Genomic DNA, 23,106 nt, shown 5'->3' with positions numbered 1-23,106 from the left:
GAACAAGGTTACGATTCGTAACAAGTATCCTTTGCCCAGGATTGATGACTTGTTTGATCAGTTAAAGGGGGCTACTTATTTCTCTAAGATTGATCTGCGGTCTGGATATCATCAACTTTGGGTTCGGGAGCAGGATGTTCCGAGGACAGCATTTCTCACTAGATATAGATCTTATGAGTTTCGGGTGATGCCGTTCGGGTTGACTAATGCACCAGCGGTTTTCATGGATTTAATGAACAGAGTCTTCCGAGCCTATTTGGATCAGTTTGTCATTGTTTTCATTGACGATATCTTGATCTATTCTAGGTCTGAGGACGATCATGCTAGGCATCTATGGATTGTGTTGCAGACGCTTCGTGAGCACCAGTTGTATGCCAAGTTCGAGAAATGTGAATTTTGGCAATGGGAAGTGAAGTTTCTGGGTCACGTGGTGTTAGAAAGGGGAATAGTAGTGGATCCAGCCAAGGTTTCAGCAGTGGTTGAGTGGGGACAGCCTACTTCACCTACTGAGATTCGGAGTTTTCTCGGTCTGGGAGGATATTACAGGAGGTTCATCTTGGGGTTCTTAAAGATAGCAGGACTACTCACTCATCTGACTAAGAAGGGTGTACGGTTCGTGTGGGATGAACAGTGTCAGAAAGCTTTTGATGAGCTGAAGACTAAGTTGACTTCTGCACCAGTTTTGTTTACCCCATAGAGTGGAATAGAGTATCTGGTCTACACGGATGCTTCATTGCAGGGTCTCGGATGTGTTTTGATGCAGGAGGAGCAACCGATTTCGTATGGATCTCGGAAGCTTAAGCCTCATAAGCTTAATTATCCAAAGCATGATTTGGAGTTGGCAGCTGTGGTCTTTGCTTTACGTATTTGGAGGCATTATCTGTTGGGTGAGTCCTTCAGGTTATTTAGTGATCACAAGAGTCTGCAGTACTTGTTCACTCAGCGGGAGCTGAATATGAGGCAGCGCAGATGGTTGGAGTTTATAAAGGACTATCATTTTTCTATACAGTATCATCCAGAGAAAGCGAATGTGGTGGCGGATGCCCTCAGTCGCCGACCTGTTGGTAGTCTTTCCGCTCTATTCACTACTGAGTGGAATGCGTTGAAGAAGGTGGATGAGTTGTCGGATGCTTTCATGGCTTGTATGGTAGTTACACCTTCTATCATTTATAAGGTTTTAAAGGCACAACTCACGGATCAGCAGTGCATTGACAAGGTTGCAGAGATAGCTTCCGGAAAGGTTCTATTTTACTATATTGGGACTGATGGAGGTTTGAGGTACAATAGACGGTTAGTGGTACCTTCTGCTGATGATTTGAGGAAGGATGTGATGATTGAGACTCACCACTCTGAGTTCTCTGTTCATCCAGGAGGCAACAAGATGTATCAGGATATGAAGCGGCAATTTTGGTGGGCAGGTATGAAGAGGGATATTGCTCTTTTTGTCTCGTAATGTAGTACTTGTCAGATGGTCAAGACTGATCATCAGAGGCTGCCATGAGCTTTGCAGCCACTACCAATACCGGAATAGAAATGGGAGAGTATTTCTATGGATTTTGTGGAAGGGTTGCCAAATTCCTTCAAGGATCACAATTCCATTTGGGTTATCGTGGACAGACTGACGAAATCAGCTCATTTCTTGCCTATTCGCACTGACTTCACTTCGGAGCAGTTGGCGAGACTTTACATTTCAGAGATTATAAAGTTACATGGCATTCCATTGTCTATTATATCAGACAGGGATTCGAGCTTTGTGTCTGGATTATGGAAGAGTTTTTAGCAGGCCTTGGGTACAGAGTTGCACCTTAATACTGCTTATCATCCTTAGACTGATGGACAGACTGAGTGGGTGAATCAGATTATGGAGGATATGCTTCGGTCGTGTGTTCTTGATTTCAAGGGCCACTAGGAGGATTACTTACCGCTTGTGAAGTTTACTTATAACAATAGTTTCCAGAAGACTATTGGGATGGCACCATTTGAGGCATTATATGACCGATCGTGTCGATCGCCTGTTTGTTAGATAGAGGTTGGCGAGAGCCGATTCTTGGGTCCTGAGTTCATCAAGGATACTTCTGAGAAGATAGCTCTTATTAAGGATCGCATGCGTACTGCTTAGAGTAGGCAGAAGAGTTATGCTGATCGGCGTACTCGTACTTTAGAGTTTAAGGTTAGAGATCAGGTTCTACTCAAAGTGTCACCTATGAAAGGTGTCATGCGCTTTGGGAAGAAAGGGAAGTTGTCACCGTGGTTTGTCGGTCCATTCATGATTACGGATCGTGTTGGAGCTGTTGCTTATCGGTTGGCACTTCCGGATAACTTGGATCGCGTCCATAATGTGTTCCATGTTTCCATGTTGCGGAAATTTCTACGAGATGAGGATCGGTATCAGCATATCGATGTTGGGGAGATTGAGTTGCAGCCGGATGCAACTTATTTGGAGCCACCGTGTCGGATTGTCGACCGTCGGGATCGAATCCTTCGTAACAAGGTTATTCCTTTAGTTCGTGTCCAGTGGAGTCATCACAATGAGGCTGAGTCTACTTGGGAACGGGAAGACATCATTCGCTCGTAGTTTCCTGAAATTTTAGAAGAAGGTAAGAGCGAATTCCGAGGACGGAATTCCTTTTGCTAGGGGGGAAGAATGTAATAACCCTAATTTCAAAAGGATAGTCCTAGTATTTATTTTATTGTTTAAATTTCAATTTTTAATTGTTTAAGTGTATTTGTGTTTGTTTCATTGATTTAATTAGTTGTTTTTATTTAATGGTTTTAATTATTGCTTTAATTGTATTAATATGTTAATTGTTATTTAATTGTTTTTGTTTTAATTAATTGTGTTAAGTATTGATTTAATGTTATGAACTTATTTAATTAAATGTAATTTATTTTGTTGTTAACGTAACTGTAAGATTGGTTGCATATAGAGTATTCACATAAGTAGCCGACATAGGTTTAACCTAGATTTTTTTGCTGTGGGCCGAGTAATCCGATTAGGGTTTAACTAAGCCCAGGGTTACTGTGGCCTATAAATACTCACCTAGGATGTCTGCTTAGGGTTTTAGAAGAAGATTACGACATAGCAAGGCTGTGAGGAGTTTTAGAGTCGGCTGGGAAGAAAATAGAGAACAAACAAAGAATTCGCCGGAGAATTGAGACGGACGTCGATGTAAGGCAAGTTCTATCCTTACTCTCTCCCTTAGGCTTCGTGTTCTTTGCATTCCTAAATAATTCTAGGGTTAATTGAATCAATAAAAAAACGTTATATGTTTATGTTAAAACTTGAATTGAAACAGTCTGTTTGCATGCTTGCTATAACTGTTAAAAAGTGATATTTGCTTGTTTAATTATCTGTTTAAACCTATGTATGGAATGTAATTAAGCCTTAAACATGGACTGGGAACATTCTGGGATTGGGTTATTACATCTGGGAACCATAGGAGTAGGGTAGAGAGGGTGCAGAAAACATCTGAAGAAGAGGGAAGACGAAGAGACGAGGCAGAGAGGGAGAGAGCCGGCTCCCTTGGAGTTAGAGGTGGCTCCCAAGTGTGGGAGTCGGCTCCAAGGCCTAAAGGAGGCAGCTCCACTTTTGGGAGACGTCTCCTTGGTGATTTTTCCATTTTTCTTTGTTCTTCAGTTAGTTTTTGCATGCAGTAGTTGATTCTGGAGTTTTCTGTTGGTGCAGAATTGAATATGGAGGGTCTAAGTGATGTATATGGTTAAATTAAAGCCTCAGATATGGGGTTAATTAAGTCTACTTGCTTAGAATAGCTTGGACAGTAGGGACTTAATCAGGTAATTAAACTAGGTTTAAAACTGTGAAGTTAGTAATGTTTAATTTTCTCTGCAATAGTAATCTTGTGAGACAGATGATATAATTGGAACATGTATAACTCTATATCATGAGCATGTATTTGAATTACACTTGTTTAGAATATGTTAGTGTTGAAGAATAATAAGTCTTAAACTTAGCACTAATGGGATTTTGTAAAACAACATAAACTAAGCATGTATATATACATACTGTAATTCTGTCTTGATGCTTGCATTAATACTGTTAGTATCAACTGTTGGAGGAATGGACTTTATTGATGTTTACTCTAAATGTCTGTAATATCAACTGCTGAGTGTTGAATGATAATTTGAAATAATCCTATCATTATATCAGATTTAATGAAACAACCTAAACTGAGTAGGTTTGTATATATATGGCGACTATATTTCTTGATGCTTACATTATGACTGTTAGTTTCAGTGTTGGATATACAACTGAACATGTTTATGTATATAGTTGATTCTGTTTATTGATGCTTACACTATGCCTGTTAGTATCAGTTATGGAGATATGGATTTAGTTGATGTTTACTTTAATTGTTGATATTATCAACTGCTGGATGATTAGATAGTATACACTGGTATGGGACGGTGGTATACTAAGGACGGTTTGGTTTTAAAATACTAAAACCTACTTACTCTGGATTAAGAATTGGATTAACTAAAAGTTAAGTCCTATTGATTGTAGTGTCATGGCAACGACTAGTTGAACGGCACTACTAGGATTCAGGATGAATTTTAAATATATTGTTATGGTACCTCGCTATGAGCTTGAGTCTCAGGATCGACGGTTAGGGAGCGTATATGCATTAGGATGCATAGCTGGATACGATGGTTAGAGGTGTACCCTATTTAGGTTTAGGTACACATGCCCACTTCGTGTGCATTTTAGCATGTTACCTCTATTCAGGTTGAGACCAGCCTGTAGTCCAGTGAGAGTCCTTTAGTGTGACTATATATATATATTTACGGACTATTAGCTATTGTTGAATTGTTTAGGATGTACATGCGTATCGGGCCTCTGTTTGGATTGTAGTAGTATAGAACTTGCACGTGGGCCTATCTCACTTCTATTTTTCAGGTACACGACAGATCCAGACTTAGACGTGTTCGTGCTGAGCAGAGGTTTCTACTCACTCTACCAACGATGTAGGATTTCTCTCCATAACTTATATCAGGATGTTCTTTCAGATGTTCTATTTTAATTTAGACTTTTATTAGGGGTCCACTAGAGTTGGATTCCTAAGTTGTTAAACTTATGGAGTTTTGGATTATCAGATTTTCAGTATTCAATTTTTAAAGGATTTATATTTAGTTTCTTTCAGCTTAAAATTTATTTCTTAATTCAATTTGTATTCTATGTTCATTATAAAATATTAATTGTTTGATATTCCGTTGGGTTTGGGCCTGGGCCTGATCAACCCGTGTCTCGGATCCGAGGGATATCACACTGAGCCTGAGGGGATGTTTGCTGAACCGGACACTTGGGGTCCAAAGTAAATGAATAATTCCCCGACGCTGAGCCTAAGGGGATGTTTACTGAACTGGACACTTGGGGTCCGAAGCGAATGAACTACTCCCCGGCGCTGAGCCTGAGGGGATGTTTGCTGAACCGGACCCCGGCGCTGAGTCTGAGGGGATGTTTGCTGAACCGAACACTTGGGGTCCGAAGTGAATGAATAATTCCCCGGTGCTGAGTCTGAGGGCATGTTTGCTGAACCGAACACTTGGGGTCTGAAGCGAATGTATTACCCCTTGGCGCTGAGCCTGAGGGGATGTTTGCTGAACCGGACACTTGGGGTCCGAAGCGAGTTTCGGAAGTTGTTTTTTTTTTTGTCTTGCAAATAATCGGTCACGAGGCCGAAGAGTCAGAAAATGACAAGAGGCCAAGAAAGAGAATAACAGTGACTGTGCAGTCTCCCATTCGTGTATTTGGGCGACTTTCTTCCACTGAGATTCTCTTCTTGGCAACCATATGTGGTGGACCAGGTATATATCAATTGCATCCCTTTTCTAATTCTATTCGATGTGGGACATAGATGAATATAGGTCTATAACTCTAGTGTTACAAAAAGGTCAGTGTAAGGAATGCCTCTGGTACTAGGCTTAGCCGCTTTCAATACCAGTGGGCCCTCCTTACACTGCACTCAACTATTTTAATATTTCCATATATAATGGAATGCAAAACGTATATGGAATGCAAAATGTACTTTTTTTTATCGATGTGGGATAGAGACTATTACTTTTCATATGGGCCAGAGCTTAGGGTTTTTGTTTGTAAAAAAAGGATCATTATGGCTTTTTGATATCAATCATTATGGCCTTGATATTGCTTTTTGGCATAAAAATTACATACTGCGTCTTGGCATAAAAATAAAAATTGGCATAAAAATTACAAAATGCGTCTTGGCATAAAAATAAAAATTGGCATGAAAATTGCATAATGCATCTTGGCATAAAGGCATAAAAATAGTTGTTATAGGGTACCAGTATAGCCCCCATTTTTATGGAAAGACAGAAATGAAGTAGAATTGTATCCCACACCGAAAATGATAACATAAAGAAATAAATGAACTGATAGTGGGCATAAGCAGCCTTATTTGTGTGAAAAAATTCTTGTAAAACTTATCTAATGGTAGTACCTTTTAAGGTGTATCGCATTCCAAGGACGCGCAATGGGACTCCCGTCAGTTTCGGCCAAACGGTATGCTCCCTTCCCCACTACTTCGGTAACCCTATAGAGTCTGATCCAATTAGGCTCAAGTTTCTTTACATGAGTTGTCTTTTGCTTCAAAACCCAATCGCCTACCACAAACCTCCTGAACCGGACACGTTTGCTATAACTGCGGCGTAACTGTTGCTGGTACGAAGCAAGCTTAATTGCTGCAGTATCCCTCTTTTCGTCCAGGTGATCGAGGCTGTGTTCAAGCTGCTGCCCATTGTCTCCTTCAAGTAATAAGAATGTCCGTAGGGTTGGGACGGCTGCCTCAGTTGGGATCACAACTTCGGAACCATAGGCCATGGCAAATGGACTCTCCCCGGTGGGCCGTCGTGGAGTGGTCCGGTACGCCCAAAGCACCTGAGGGAGATTCTCGTACCATTTTGTTTTGAGTTTCTCCAACTTCTTCTTTAGACAACTGAAAATCATGCGGTTAGTTATTTCAGCCTGCCCAGTTCCTTGTGGATGATTAACTGCAGCCAGCTTTTACGCAATTCCATGTTCAGTGAAGAATTTTCTTGTACTCTTATTGTCGAGGTCTGTACCGTTGTCCATCATAATGACCTTTGGTACCCCAAACCGGCAAATGATGTTGTTCCAAATGAAACTTTTTACCTGCTCATGGGTCACACTTGAATAAGCCCTGGCTTCTACCCATTTTGTGAAATAATCTGTAGCAAGCAGCGCAGTGCGTATTCCTTTTGTTCCACGATTTTGGGTAAAGGGCCCACCATATCAATCCCCCATTATGTGAAGGGCCACAGATTTGCCATTGCGTGCAAATCTTTGGCAGGTTGATGCTTCATTAGACCGTGGCGCTGACATTTATCACATCTGCGAGCATACTCTTTAGCATTCCGAGCCAAGTATGGCCAAAAGTAGCCTTGAGTTAGAACCTTATGTGCGAGGGATCTGCCCCCAGAATAGTTGTCGTAATCTCCATCATGAATCTACTTCAATACCACTAGAGCCTCAGTGGGGGCTTAAACATTTCAGGTAAGGACCTGAAAATGACTTTCGGTACAATTGGTTATTAATGATGGCATATTTAGCTGTGGTGAGTCTGAGTTTCCGTGCCTCATTTTTTTGGTTTGGAAGAGTTCCATGCTTGAGGTAGGCTTCCAATGGGTCAATCCAGCATGGCTGTCGCGGAATGACTGGGATCACCATTACCTCTTGTCCAGAGTTGATGCTAGGTTCGTCTAAGATGTCAATTGGCACAATCCGAGTCAGATCTTCATTTGAGGATGAAGCTGCTGTGGCCAATTGATTTGCTTCAGCATTCTCAACACGAGGTACTTGGTTGAATTTCTATTTGATCAAATCTTTGTGTAACATTCTCCACAGCTTCTTGTATGCTTTCATTCTTTCTTCTTTGGGATGATATTGACCTGTCACTTGATTTATAACAAGTTGTGAGTCACTAAAAATTTTTAAACATCGTACCTGAAGCTGGCTGGCCAATCGAAGACCAGCGAGTAAAGCCTCATATTTGGCCTCATTGTTAGTAGCAGGGAAATTCAAGCAAATTGACTGCTGCAATTTGGTGCCTTTGGGTGTTGATATAACTACCCTAACTCCTGCACTTGTTTGGTTTAAGGAACCATCAACCCGAAGCTCCCACTATGGTTCAGGGAGTTCTGGTCCTTCGGGAGTGTCCTCATATTCTAGGAAAAAATCTGCTAAGGCTTGTCCCTTGTGTGACACCTCCGGCTAATAGGTTATGTCGAAGGAACTGAGCTCAATGGCCCATTGGTAATCCTTCCAGATAAATCTGGCTTAGAGAGTATACCCCGTATAGGGTAGTTAGTGAGTACCACGATGCTATGAGATTCGAAATAATGCTGAAGCTCCCTCTTCGCATAAACCAAGGCTAGGATGATTTTTTCTGCTTTGCTATACCGTGTCTCTACATCCGTCATTATCTTACTTATGTAGAAGACTGGGTATTGATTCTTTCCTTCTTCTCTAATTAGCACTGCACTTGTTGCTATGCTGGAAATTGCTAAATACATAATAAGAACTTCTCCCGATTTTGGAGCGGATAGAATTGGAGGTTCAGCCATGAAATGCTTCAACTGGTTGAGGGCCACCTGTTGCTGAGGTCCCCATATATCTTTGTTCTTAGATCTTATGACATCGAAGAACGATTTGCACTTATCTGATAATCGAGATATAAACCAGCTAAGAGCTGCGATATGACCGGTTAAAACTTGCACCTCCCTACGAGTTTTTGGTTCTTGATTTTGCATGAGGGCCTTAGCCTGAGCCGGGCTTACCTCTATCCCTCTCTTATTCACTATATGGCTGAGGAATTGACCTAACGACACCGCAAAGGAACACTTGGAAGGATTCAGCTTCATGTTATACTTCTTCAGAGTGTCGAAGATTTCTTGGAGGGGCTTCGAATGGTCTTCCTTCTTCACACTTTTGACCACCATGTCATCTATGTACGCTTCAACCATCTTTCCTAACAAATTATCGAAGATCTTATTAACAAGGTGTTGATAAGTGGCCCCGGTATTCTTCAGCCCGAAGGGCATGACCTTGTAACAATAGGTACCATTTTCTGTAATGAAAGCAGTTTTCTCTTCATCTTCTAAATTCATGGGAATCTGATTATATCCTGAGTACGCATTAAGGAATGTGAGCATCTTGTAGCCAGTAGTAACATCTACCATCTGATCTATCTTTGGCAGAGGGAAGCTATCTTTAGGGTAGGCTTTGTTAAGGTTGGTATAGTCTACGCAAACCCTCCAATTCCCATTCTTTTTTTAGACGACCACTACGTTTGACAGCCATTGTGGATATTGCACCTCTCGAATAAAACCTGCTTATAACAGCTTGTTCACTTCTTCAGCTATAATGCGATTGCGTTCAGGAGCAAACCTTCGGTGTTTCTGCTTAACCGGTTTAAACTCCGGATCCACCTTTAGGTTATGGCAAGAAACTAAAAGGTCTATCCCTACCATATCCGAATGATCCCAGGCAAAAGCTTCTGCATTACTTCGAATGGCGTTGATTAATGCTTCCTTCTCCTCAGATGTGGAGGAAGAGCCCAGATAAGTAACCTTCTAAGGATCGCCGAGGATAACTTCTATGGCTTCAAGGATCTCCTCGGTAGGCTTTGCAGCTTCTTCCTCCTCTGCCTTAAGATACTTGGGCAGAGGACTCTGTAATTGCTATTTAGGTGTATTTCTGGGAGTCATGCTTGGTTGAGGTTGTTTAGGCATCTTCTTTGCTTCAGCCTGGGTCAACATATAGCATTCTTTCGCAGCGACTTGATCTCCCCATAGATTAATAACATCTTTTCCATCCGAAGACAAGCACCGCATCACTTGATGAAGGGTGGACGGGACTCCATTCATTCGGTGTATCCAGCCTCTTCCCATGATGAGATTATAGGAAGGGTGGATCTCTGTTAAGACAAAGTTCTCCTTCAGAGTCCTCTTTACCGCAGTTATGAATAAGACAATTACCCCAAAGGGATCTACTTTTATGCCATCGAACCCCATCAACAGGCTAGAAGTAGATCGAATTGATGATGACGGGATCTCGAGCTGCTCAAAGACCGCCTTCGTGATGATGTTGGCACTGCTCCCTGGGTCTATCAAAACCCTCTTAATCACGCAATTCGCCACTAAGAGATTGATAACCAATGGATCCTCGTAGGGAATTTGAACTCTGGATAGGTCGCCATTGTCAAATCCAATACTGATGCTGCCCGAAGCGATAACATTGACCGAGGATAACTTTCTGAGCTTATGGGCTGCCCTCAATCTGGATCTGTATACCACCTCAGACTCTTGATCATCTTCAGATCTGCCATGTATTGCGTGAATGACTTTTACTTTATTACCCTCTACTTTACGAAGGTTGACCTCGCGGGGCTTTATATACTTCTTTGTCGTGAGAAAATCTGCCAACTCACCTCTGGCTATCATGCTCTCCAACTGTCACTTAAGGGATCTGCAATCATTGGTTGAGTGCCCATAATCTTGATGATAAGCGTAATGCTTGCTTTTGTCCCTCTACTCTATGGGTTGCTTCATTGGCTGCGGGGTCGTGAACCTCATCTTATTCTCTTGGAAAAGCCGAGCCAAGGTAGTTCGGAGAGGTGTAAATCCTTCATCTACCCTTTGCCTCTTCTCGGGTGCCTGGGTTATTGGCGTTGAGGTTCGCTGGCTTTTCTGGATTTTTGAATCTGGAATTCTCTCCTGAGGTTTGTTCTCCACTGTCACGAGGGTGGCGTGCTGCGCTCAGTGGGCTACGTTTTCTTCGAGCTGGATATAGATCTGGGCCCTGGCATTGAGAGTCTGCATATCGGGAGGAGAATACTTGACCAAGGAAGTATGAAACTTAGTCCCTTGAATTATTACAAGTTTGAATGTCTCTATAGCAGTTGCGGGATGACAATCTGTTATTTCCGAGGCTTCCATGTTGAATCTGGATAAGAAATCCTGCAGTGATTCCCCTTTCTTTTGCCTTACGGTGAAGAAGCTGGCAATACTCTTCTTTTGTTTCTTATTTCCACAGTATTGTGCTAGGAACATAGTGCACAGAGTTACGTAATCCGAGATGGATTTGTGTGGCCTATTCCTGAACCACTCGAGTGTAGCTCCTGTCAGACTGGTAGGAAAAACTCTACACATCCATGGATCATTGCAGTTGTCCAAAGCCATTTTTTGGGCGTAGTGATCCAGATGTCGAGAAGGATCTCCCGTACCGTCAAATTGAGTAAAAGAAGACATGGTGAATTTCTTGGGCCTCTCGACCATATACACACCGTTAGTGAAAGGAGTCTTCACCAGGGAGTTTTTGTGCTCTCTGGTCATCTCAGTGGGTGTTTGAATCTTCAGGAATCTTTTCTCATCAAATGCATCATGTACACCAAAGCCATCTGGAATACCATTGGACCACACCGTAAGCTTACGGCTAGACTCGGCCTGTTCGTCTTGTGTGCGGCGAGGGAAGTTATCCGAAGCAATTACCTCGGTCCTTGTCCTCTGTTGTTGCTGAACCTCATTTGGCTGAGCTTCGGTGGGTTGTGCCCCATTAAGTTGAGGCTCGTTAACCGGAAGGATATTCTGATTAGGGGGTGGTGCTGCCGTATCACCTGGTGGTGGTAGTGGTGTCAACTGATCTACCGCCGTTTGGAGAGTGTTGTTCTGCTGTTGAAACAAGGCGATCTGGGCTACGCTAGCTTCGTTCGCTTGACGTAGTACTTCAAACTGGTGCAAAAACTCTTCACGCATCATCTGCATCAATTCCGTCTGTTGATTCGCTGAAGATCTTCCGTTCAACATCCCAGACGGTAGTAGTAGAATTTACTTGAAACAAAAGTGGGAATATATTTGCATACAATTCCCACAGACGGCGCCAAAGTGTAGGTGCAAAATTTCGCTCAACCAATAATGATTGAGAAAAATAAAACAACTCACTCAAAAAAACAATAAGAATAAATAAGAATTATGTATAGAGAAGCGTAGAATTGCTTGATCCTTTTATTAGAGGTTTAGGCCTCTATTTATACATAAAAATTAGTAGAATTAAGGTAGGATTTGCATTGCTTGTCCTCCAATTCTTCCCATACATGACTTTCTTTACAAATAGAGTTCTTTCTATTGTATAATATTTCTTACGCAGAACTTGCCTTGTATAGGACTTCCTATCAAAGAATTCTCTTTTATGGTAAATCCTTCTATTGATAGGATTTGTTCAATCTTGGACAACTGGGCTGAATATACCTTGAACTAGTTGGGCTTGAATAACGGGCCGGATGTTTAATATTAATATGATGGGCTAATAATCTCTTGATCCGGGCTTCAACAGGGCTGAAGGTCAAATAACAGTAGTATTGGGCTTGTGAACAGTGATCTTGAACTAGTATTAAACTCAATTTGGGTTTGAGCGAGGTGGGCTTCATAAACTTATCAAGGATAAGTTTATAATTGCGATGACGTGTACAGTTCTCATTGGAGGGAGATTTTTCTCTCCGCACCCTCGTACACACATGTTCATTTAAACCCACAATATATATATATATGTGAGAGACAGAGAGAGAGAGTAAAGAAGCAAAATATATATATATAGTGTTGTTGGTAATATATATACTTTATGTGACACTTAAGATTTAGCAACCCTTATACTAATATGTTATGAGATAATTAACAATATGCTAAAAATACACAACTATATATTTAATTAAACATGCAAAATAAAGTAATAAATTAATAAATAATAAATAATAAATAAAGAACCTGGACCAAGGCTAGTATTAAATACTATGTACTTAAGACAGATTCGCCCCGCTATGGTGCTAACGGACTCAGCGGTGTCTATCTCTCAGGATACAACGGTTTACATCCACTAGTAGCAGCACTACAAATTCGTGGATACGGCAAACCTCCTCTGTGTAATACTCTCTCTGACTCAAAAATACATCTATACTATATAAATGTTGAATTGGGTGTAATCCGAACCAAATGGTTCAAACCAATCTTAATATGGCTCAATGAAATTGGATTAGGGTCTAAGTGGTTTGAACCACTTAACCTGTGATACCCCCTAATTTTGGAACACGGGTTGATCAAATCCGTGCACAAAATTAAGAGATATCAAAACAATTAAAATATTTCAAACAAGCACATATTACAAAAAGAATTAAAAAATAATAATAATTCGCTGAAGAAAACTAATAAATAATAATTTTATTAATACTTCTTCAAAATTACAACTCGGGAATCCCGTAATGCAAGGACCCCTAAAAACATTATCCAATAATCCAGTCAACTATAAATAAAATAAGTCTATCATCCTACTTTGGAATAAACTGAAAGAGTAGATAAGTTTTCTAGTTGCGAATCCTCAACCTTAAGACTTGAACATCTAATAACCTGAAAAATAAAAATAAGTGGGTCAAACTCACGAGCAAGTTCTCTCTACAAGGTCTTTGAAAACCAACAAGCAGATTATCTTTGATCAAAACCAATCTTATTAAAGTTGTTTTATCTTTAATATACAATAATACACATATTTATAAATAATTATATATACTACACTAATCACACCCATTAATAGGTTCATTAAATTTCCAAACCCATTAAATAATGATTAAATCTATAATCATTACAAAACCAATCCACAATTTATTTTCTTTTAAAAAAAACCTCTTTTAACCTTAATCCCATCCTAGACAATTATTTAATCATTTAAACAATATAATATAATTAAATGAATATTATATTTAATCCAAAACCCAATAGTGATTTAATTATTCAAATCACACAGCCAATATTTAGTCTTTGACAAATCATCCATGTCTCTACCATTATTATTTTATTAATATACATAAAATAATACATTAACATGTAATTATTAGATTATTCTGATTTAAGAATATCTAATCCTAATCCAGCCTATATATACAATAACCATAAATGAAATTTTAATCATCCAACACATAGCAATTTAATTATGCTTTGGCAAATCAACCATGCCATTATAAATATATTTATTTATATATTGGCAATTCAATCATGCCTCCTTAAATATATATTTATACTTTTAAATTAGCAACTCATCCATGCTTTCTATATATGTATGTATTTTGTTAATACAAATAATAAGGCAATATATTTAAGCATTTGTCAATTCATCCATGCCTACAATTCAACCATGTACCAAACCTTAGAATTAATAAAATAATAAAACAACTCATACCTAGGCATTCCATGCATATGATATGCATACAATTAATTTAAACAACCAGCCTAATACAATAATATCAATCATATTACCTATAAACCATGATATACCAAAAAAGAATAATAATATTAATTATCTTAAATGATATACATATCTTATATAATATAAATATATGTACAACACCTTTCATAATAATTCTTGATTATTTAAAATCATATATACATATATATCAATAAATATATAGTTACGGCCCTCGTGTTCTGGTGATGAAAGACAGCTTGGGATGATTTTTAGTGTATGGATAGGTTCAGGAGAGAGAAAGAGTGTGAGAATTATAAAAGAGAAGCTTTTAGAGCATACAATCTTTAGTCTGATTTTTAAAATTTGAAATTTGAGTTAAAAAAAAAAAAAAAAAAAAAAAAAAAAAAAAGGTGGAGGGATTTTGAAATTTTAGACGGAGTTACTCCTCCGTTTGCTACCTTCCCTATTTTGTGAAACTTGTGCTGACATAGAATTTTTTTAAAATTTTTAACACATGCCGTGTTTGTAGTAGATGGAGGTACCATGTCAGCACAATAACATGATATCTTTGGGGTACTGAATAATTTCCCATTCATTTGACTTTAATTTGAGTTATATGTGGAGTATGGGTTAATTTCTCGTTCATTTGATTTTTATAAATCATTTTCTTTTCACTTTCTTGCTAACTAAACTAATCGAACAACATTTTCCCACAAAAGTTTTACAAAAAAATCATGCTAACCAAATGTATGATAGAAACATAATTTTCTTTTCTTTCACTTCACTTTTCAACGTCAATTTCCGACTAACCAAACGAACCCCAAAATGAACAGGATAATAGATACATATGGTGTATTTTTTTATGCCTCTTTAATAAGGAGGTGGTTGTACATTGTAACCAAAAAAAAAAAATTAATAAAATAAAAAATGGTACGTACTAGCAATTGATCAGCTCTTTATTTCCTGTAAAGACCCAAAAATGTAGAAGCACGAAAGTTTCAGTAACCAAACCTGAAAATTGTTGTAACAAACCAACTTAAGCCCGTGCATTTAGAAAGTAGACAATGAATTACAGTCCCTAGATCATTTGTTTTCATTAGACAGACACTTTGGTAGTCTATTAACACGACGATATCTTCTTATCGTTGCCATACTCTTTGGTTAAGAGATGAGAGATGTAAATGCCATTATATATATATATATAGATATACACACATGGGCGGAGCCAAGATTGCAAAGTAGGGAGGGCTAAAAATAATTAAATCCATGATTGCTTAATGTGTCATCCATGCTCTAAATACATAATTATCATGTATCAGTTATTCAATTAAACCCAATAATCTACAACCTTCTAATACATTTACACTTCCAAACTCTAATGTATTTTCATAGTCAATAATCCATTGAAGTTTGCTTCATACAAGTATTAAAACAAACAATTACAAGAATGCAAGATATATATGTTCCTTATCAATAAATTCACATTAGAAAGTAAGACATATGTGCTCCGCCCCTGACTAGTAAATTATTCAATTATATTGTAAATTATTCAATTTAATAAGAAATTATCAAGTCATCAACAAAGCCCCCACCCCCCCCCCCCCCCCTTTTTTTTTTTTTTTTTTTTTACAAAAATAAAATTCAATATTTCACTGGATTAACAAAAATAATCCATGATATCCATCCACCTATACCTTAGTACCTTACACACGGAGAGTTTAGGTCTTCTTCGATAGACTAACAATGTGTTTGATTTACTGGGTTGGGCCCTATTATATTTTATTATGGTTTATTTTTGTGATTGGGCATATCTATAGTTCGTGGGTTTACTCATATTTAAGGTTTGACCTTTGTAAATTTTAAAACTCTTTTTATTTATAGAAATATTATGGACTGGGCTGGGCTGATAAGAAGATGAAGAGTAGTACATAGAATTATAGGAACAATAGTACTAATTTTTTTTTTTTCAATTCGACCTGGGCTATAGCCCTGGTTAGCCCATTACTAGTTCCTCCCTATAATTTATATGTGCTGAAACCATCATTACAGCCGATTGGAACCTCCCAAGCTCTTTCTTCGAACCTTCCCACAACATGCAATCCCTTCTTCTCTCTCGCCTTATCCCATTATTGGGTGATGGATGCTCACTGTTTAATTTGTTTACTCTATCTCTATCTCTATCTCCTTCTTATTTTAATTTATTTTATTATTATTACCTTTCTTTGAGATTTGGGAAGTAGCTAGTGGACCCAAAAATATATTTTGAGGTGGGTTAATATCACTTTTTTTTTTTGACTGGGCTAAAATTACTTGTAGTAATTTTTATTTTAATTTATTTATAATTATTTTTATGTGGGTGGGCTCAAGCCCACCAGAGCCCCCTGCATCCGCCCTTGCACATGGGAGGAGTAAAGACGAGCATAGGGAGAGGTCGATGCTGCCGTTTAGAGTGGCAGGTGGCGGCGGTGGCTCGTTTGCGTTTGGGGATGTGGTTGCGAGCGGTGGCGATTTCTATTGGCTCACTGTGTCTGTATTTCTTTCCTCCTGTTAGCTCAAATCCTCAATTTTTTTGGTTTATCATATGAGTGATTAGAAATGGGTTTGGATGGAAGTTTTTTTTTTTTTTTTTAATGATAAAGCAAACGCACACACACTTTTTGCCCACGCCTAGGCTGAACTCCTCTCTCCTCTTTGAAGATAGGGAGGCTATACCATTAGGCCAAAGGCCCTTTGGTGGTTTAGATGGAAGTTCATTTGGAGTATTGGGTCTTTGATTGTTTTAGGTGTTTTTGTTGAGGTAATGGATGTTTCCTTGGTTGTGGACGGCGGCGGCGGCGGTGGTGGTGGTGGTGATGGTGGTGGGCCGAAGATGGGGTGGTTGTGGAGGTTGCAGTGGTGGTGACTGGTGGTTGTGGAGGTTGTGGTGGTGAGTGGAGAGAGAGAAGTATACATGTAATGTGTGTATATTGAATGAGGTTACTTTGGCCATTTTAGGTGGTCATAGGGTAAATATGTATTTTCACCATGTTGGGGTTGTTTTTGTTCAGTTTACTAAATTTGAAAGTGTCGTCTTGAAGGGGTGTCAAGCAATTTACCCTAAATGTTAAAAACAGTAAAGTTATTTTCTTACCTCTTGTGGAAGGAAAGAATAAAAGCCCACGTTCATTAGGGTCCAAAACACTAACCCCTTTTTAGATGGAATTCATCTACAATCAGACAAAAAAAATAGCTATATCAGTGACTTTCAAGGTCCAAAAGCATGCAAAATAAATGAAATAGAGATTTGATCATTTCATACAAATGTTGAACCGCATATGAAGAAGAAATTTAATAATTTCTATTAAGGGTATAATAATCCAACACAAACTTTCCAAAGCCAGTCATAGAAGCTTAGCTTTACTTTCAATTGTAATCCCACAGATAAAGTTCCAAGCCTTTTAGATGATGAATAACATGAGAAGAAGTAAGAATAATCACTAGAAATTGTTACCCTCCCTACTAGTAGACACAGGACTGGGATTTTTTATTTAACTAAAGTATCACTAATTCAACTACTGCAGGTAATCTTGTTTTAAGTTGCCTGGCACGCTTTCTAGCAGCTTCTATTGTCCTGACTTGCTCTGAATATTCGGCATAAAACTGATACAACACAGGACGTGGATCAATAATTATCTTCTCCAGTGATGCGGCAACCTCAAGTATGTGAAAAATAAGATCAACTTCGCTGCTGTACTCCCATCAAACCCAACCAATTGCACCACCTTAAAGCATTGATGATGACATTTAGATGCTTCTTTTTCGGCATCTATTTGACTATCGTTTATTACCAACCAGCACCATAAGAGAAGTCATTATTTGCAGACAAAGTTAAGAATATAGCAAACTCTTAGACCAGTACAGATTTGTAATTTTCAGTACCTGTCTACCATTGTTTCCCAGAGTCATCTGCCGTAGAGGAATATAGTCCGACAAAAACTTGTTTACACAACAAGATTAGATAAAATAAATAAGAAAAAACTACACAATGAATTAGAAGCTAAGAACAATGGTTGGTTAACACAAGAAGATTTGGTTGAAAAGTAAATTGCATGTTTTTCTGCACTGAATTTGAAAGAAGCCAGTTGCATCTAATAAAAATAAAAAATTAAAACTTTTTCTCGATAATTTACCAAAAAGTTTCTAAGAAAATCAACAAATAAGCATGTTTTAACATTCCCGTGGTGATTCAAGTGCTCATCTTTTCCCCGCAATGACGCGAATCAGCCTATCTAGAAGTAGGAGTAAGGCTGCCTACCATCCACCTCTTTTAGACCCTGCTAAATGTAGCAACCTACTGTACTAGGTAAATAAAAAATAAAAAATTGCACTGATGATTCAAGTAATGCCACCGGATTATGCAACAAACTATTGTGCCAAAAGCAATGTCACAATTAAAAAAAAAAACTCGGTTACATATTTGTCATCAATATTGGATATAACATGAGGAAATCATCCAATATAAAAAATCCATAAAGAAACAACACCACAATTTGGTTATTTTCAATATGCCTACATAAACTGTCCCCTATTGCTTTAACTGCCATTTGGAAGCTACAAAACACTCTAATAATAGCAACTCCCAGAAAGTAATTGTAGATTAGTAGCTAAGGTGGTTTATATTCCGTAAAATAATATTCCTTACTATGCTACAAAAGCCTGAATCTTGTCAAATCTCACTCACATTATAATTCAATCACTATTCATTGTCAATTATGAAAAAAAAAAAAAAAAAAAATCACTTCATGCTAGGGGGAGGATTCAATTGAACAGTTCTCTATCAAATTAAATGTCACCAATACAGGATTTCAAATGTGCTTAGGAACATCACAAAATTTAAACGATCTGAGTTTATTCCTCAAGGAAAGACCACAAAGTGTATCATGCAAGGTTATAAGAATAGCAAAAAGAGAGTATATTGATGTCCTTAGGTTAACACCATTTTTTTTTTTTTTAGAGTAATATTTTCATTAAAAGGACTCAAAGGGGAGGCACGCCCAAGAGAACATGTACAAAAAATAAGCTCCAAGCCACAATATCCCCTATACCCTCAAACTATCCACAAAGGCTACAAAGTCCTCTACAATCTCTCCGATTAACCCAACAAAAAAGAGAATAAAAAATGGACGATTTTAATATCAAATAGAAGATTCCATCCCTTTTTTCTTCACACCATAAGCCCCACCAAGTATGAAGTCGAACCACTCTCCATGCATCCTGGGCTAGTGACCCGATATACACCTGTTCCAAGCTTTAAGCATGCTCAATATGGAACCTGGAAAGACCCAGCCAACCAAAAAGGGTAACAAACATGTCCACACATCCCAGCCAACACAAAATGTAAGAGAAGATGATCAATCAATTCCTCATCCCTCTTGCACGAGCACCAATTTACCAAGATTTGAAGCCTTGTTCTTGTCGATTGTCAAAATCCTCCCCAAAACAACCGTCCATCCAAAAAAACAAAAAAAAAAAAAAAAAAACCACCTCAAGGAAACCTTCGGTATTCCAAACTGCCCTACTAGGAAAGGCAGACCCCCAAGTTGTTGGAAGCCTCTAGTAAAAAGAGCACAACTCAAACCTACCTTGCCTGAAATCCTCCTAAACCCATACCTCTGCCCCTCACATACCACCCTCTCATGGTACAACACCACCAAGAACCCAACAATGTCTTCCACCTCCCAATCCTCGGGAGAGATCTCACAAACTACATATCCCAAGTCGACCTTCTACTATCAAGGCTATAACAAACAGCTACCAAAACATGACCATCTAGAGATATCCTGAACAACCTCAGGAAAACACTTTCTATTGGCCTATCCCCACACCATGGATTAGACCAAAACCTAAAATGCCTCCCAAATCTCACCCTTAACCGAGTATGTTTGGAAAATTCAATTACCCCACCCCCTAATCCAATAAAAAATATTTAAAACACAAGGGGATAAGATTTGTTGTCCTACCTTTGCAATTAGTGGCCAAAAATACAACTTTATAGCAAAATTTCTATGTCCTAATAACATACAATCATATCTAACCAAATAATGAATCCCATTTAGCGACTTTACAAGCAAGAAGATAATTTCTCAGCTTAATTGGTACAGTTAATTGTGTCAAACAAAATCTGAGAAATTATGCATATACACCCACAATAAAGAACAAAGTTGGTGACATTTTGTAGATGTAATTAACTTTATTTAAAAAGACAAAAATGCCCTTGAACCAATTTTACACAACCAAAAATATGTCTATCCTCTATCCATATCTTTAGACTCTTCACCTCTCTATAACATTTCATCTCTATCTCAGAAACCCTATAATGTCTGGCCCATAAATTTTATTTTCGGCATCCTTTAAAGACCCATCATTTTTCATTGGAACAGGACCATCAACCAGATTAAGAAAGACCCACGGTAAGAAATGTAGAAAATTGGACAGGTATAAAATATTTTCTCTCTTCAATAATCAACATCTGCAAACACAAATCCTTTAATCCAATTCCAATAGGACGCCATTTAAGCATATTCAAGAGAAAAAAATAACTATACAACACGTAAAAAATGACACTTGAACAATCATAAGACATTCAAAATAGCTCCAGAAAATATTATTTTACTTATGCAATTAAGAAAGCAAATTTAGGAGAACTATCCACGCCCTGTAAAATTACTCGAAACATAGACACTGTCATATCATATGCAATAGAAAAGGAAAAGCAACTCAAAAAGATCCCTTTATCACTGGTGTGTCTATATTGCAAAAGAGTGAATTCCATAATTTCACCACAAAACAAACATAGATCTCAATAGAATGAAATACACGTATAAATATATCGAGTCAAGAGAAATGGTATTGCCAAAAAACAAGAAACCAATAATTATAAAAACTACATATATGTATGTAAATATATATTTGAATGCAAGATGAAGGAAAATAAAAGAGATAAATATTTATTAAAAGCAAAACTAATTTCTAAATCTATTAAAAAATCAAAAAGAAAATCAACCTCCATGAAGTGGTATATTAATAAATGTAACAAGGTAAATACATGGATATATGCGCACGCACACACATACAGAACAAAAGTTGAGGGTATTTTGGTCCAAATTGTAATGTGTACGTAAGTCATTACAAACAACTAGAAGGGTACTCTTGCAAATTTAACACACTTAAGGGCAGTTTGGTCACTTCAGTGCATTTTTGCAACCCATCCGATGATCACTTAAGGGCAGGGGGAAATTTGTGATTTTTTCAAAACCTTGGGGAAAGTTGACCACCATTTTGATCAAAGTTTCATCTGAGAGTGAAAAGGTAAAAAGACGGGGGAGGTGAGGGTAATTCACCCTTATCAATTTAATCACTTTATTTAGTATAACTTACTTTTTTTTTTTTAGGCTGGTAATAACATATTGATATTATTCACATTCTAGTAACACATTGTAATACTTGACTTTTTTTTCATTTGTAATCACATATTAGGCTAAGCAAGATAACTGTGGGTAGGATCAATGGATTCTTTATAAAATTATGTTTCCTGATGATATTTAGATATATATTCCTTCTCCTTTCTTTTCCCTTATTTCCTTTTTCATAATTGAGGACAATTTAAGATATTTGCCTCTCTTTCAAATTCTTATATTTCCCAGCTTCTTTTCCCATTCCTTCTGTATCTACTTTTCCCTAACACTTGACGCCTAGATGTGGTAAATTCAGAAGGCCTCCATGAAATATTTTAGTTGGGTTACTCAAATCGTACAAGTACAAACACACAAAGTTCTCAAAACTAAGGGTGTATTTGTAACTGCTTTTTTTAGGAATGCATTGCTTTCAATTTTTATCTTCTGCATCTTCAACTTGTTCTTTAAATTTAATTTGGGTAATTTTTTTTGCAGTAAGAAATCAAGTTCGATATGTTTCCTTTTTGAAGTTCTAGATGGAAATTTACTTGCAAAAGCGAGCACGCCCTTTCACCTCCTCAGCCTCTTAAACAAAGATCTTACGTTCTATCACATATGTCTCTCTCTCTCTGCTTTCACCTCTCTCTTTCTCTCTCTTCTTATCAGTCTACATTTATAGTCTATTTAAAATTATACACATAATTTTAAAAAATCAATAATAATACTTCCATCAGCAAACATTACCTTAAGATTACAAAAAAAACGATACTTACCCGAACAGAAAACTTAGACAAATTAGGAGATGTCTTAATCATGGAAGTAAACCTAAGAAGGCTGCAACCAGCTAATCCCCCCGTGATTGACAATTCCATATGCTTGAGATTACCTAGCTCACGAAAATATATGGGGAACCGAAAAAAATCCTACCAAAAGTAAGCAGAAGTTAGTAATGATGTTTACAGAAGAAGAAGAAGAAGGCATACTACCACAATGATTGTGTATTCTAACCTGAGAAAACACTTTTAACTTGAGCTTTTCTATTTGAGGAATATAGTTGGAATGCTTGCAAGATCCAAAAACAAAGGATGAACAGAATGGCCCTGCAATAGATAGCTCAGAGAGAAGAGGAACGTTTTTAAAAGGCACATTTATATCTTGTCCCATGTAGGTGAATGAAACAAGATTTGTTGCAGAAATTTCCAAATTTTTCAAACAGTGGCAGTGAGATATCTCTAAGCATGTCAATTTGAGTGATGGCCCTGATGGGCCAGCAATTTTTAGATTCACTAGACATGTTGTACCCACAATGCATTACTGTTCAAGAAATGGACAGCTGGATAGGAAATTCTCAAGCACCTCCTCCATGATATTAACACCAACCAAACGAAGGGT

At 38.0% G+C, this 23,106-nt stretch overlaps 2 protein-coding genes across 2 annotated transcripts; both read right to left on the bottom strand.

Moving 5' to 3' along the window:
* Positions 1 to 9,735: 9,735 nt before the first annotated feature.
* On the bottom strand, positions 9,736 to 10,497 carry LOC132278475 (uncharacterized). Its single transcript, XM_059780262.1, has one exon. The coding sequence runs from the start codon at positions 10,495 to 10,497 to the stop codon at positions 9,736 to 9,738; it is 762 nt and encodes a 253-aa protein (XP_059636245.1).
* Positions 10,498 to 10,812: 315 nt separating this feature from the next.
* Positions 10,813 to 11,859, bottom strand: LOC132278465 (uncharacterized). The gene has a single exon (XM_059780251.1). The coding sequence runs from the start codon at positions 11,857 to 11,859 to the stop codon at positions 10,813 to 10,815; it is 1,047 nt and encodes a 348-aa protein (XP_059636234.1).
* Between the last annotated feature and the right edge of the window lie 11,247 nt (positions 11,860 to 23,106).

Source organism: Cornus florida, unplaced genomic scaffold, assembly GCF_030987335.1.
Source record: "Cornus florida cultivar Cherokee Brave unplaced genomic scaffold, ASM3098733v1 CherokeeBrave_3.0.0_Hap2_Chr01, whole genome shotgun sequence".
Lineage (NCBI taxonomy): Eukaryota > Viridiplantae > Streptophyta > Magnoliopsida > Cornales > Cornaceae > Cornus > Cornus florida.
Note: the sequence above shows the minus strand (reverse complement) of the source record. Positions and strands in the feature narration are given on the sequence as shown.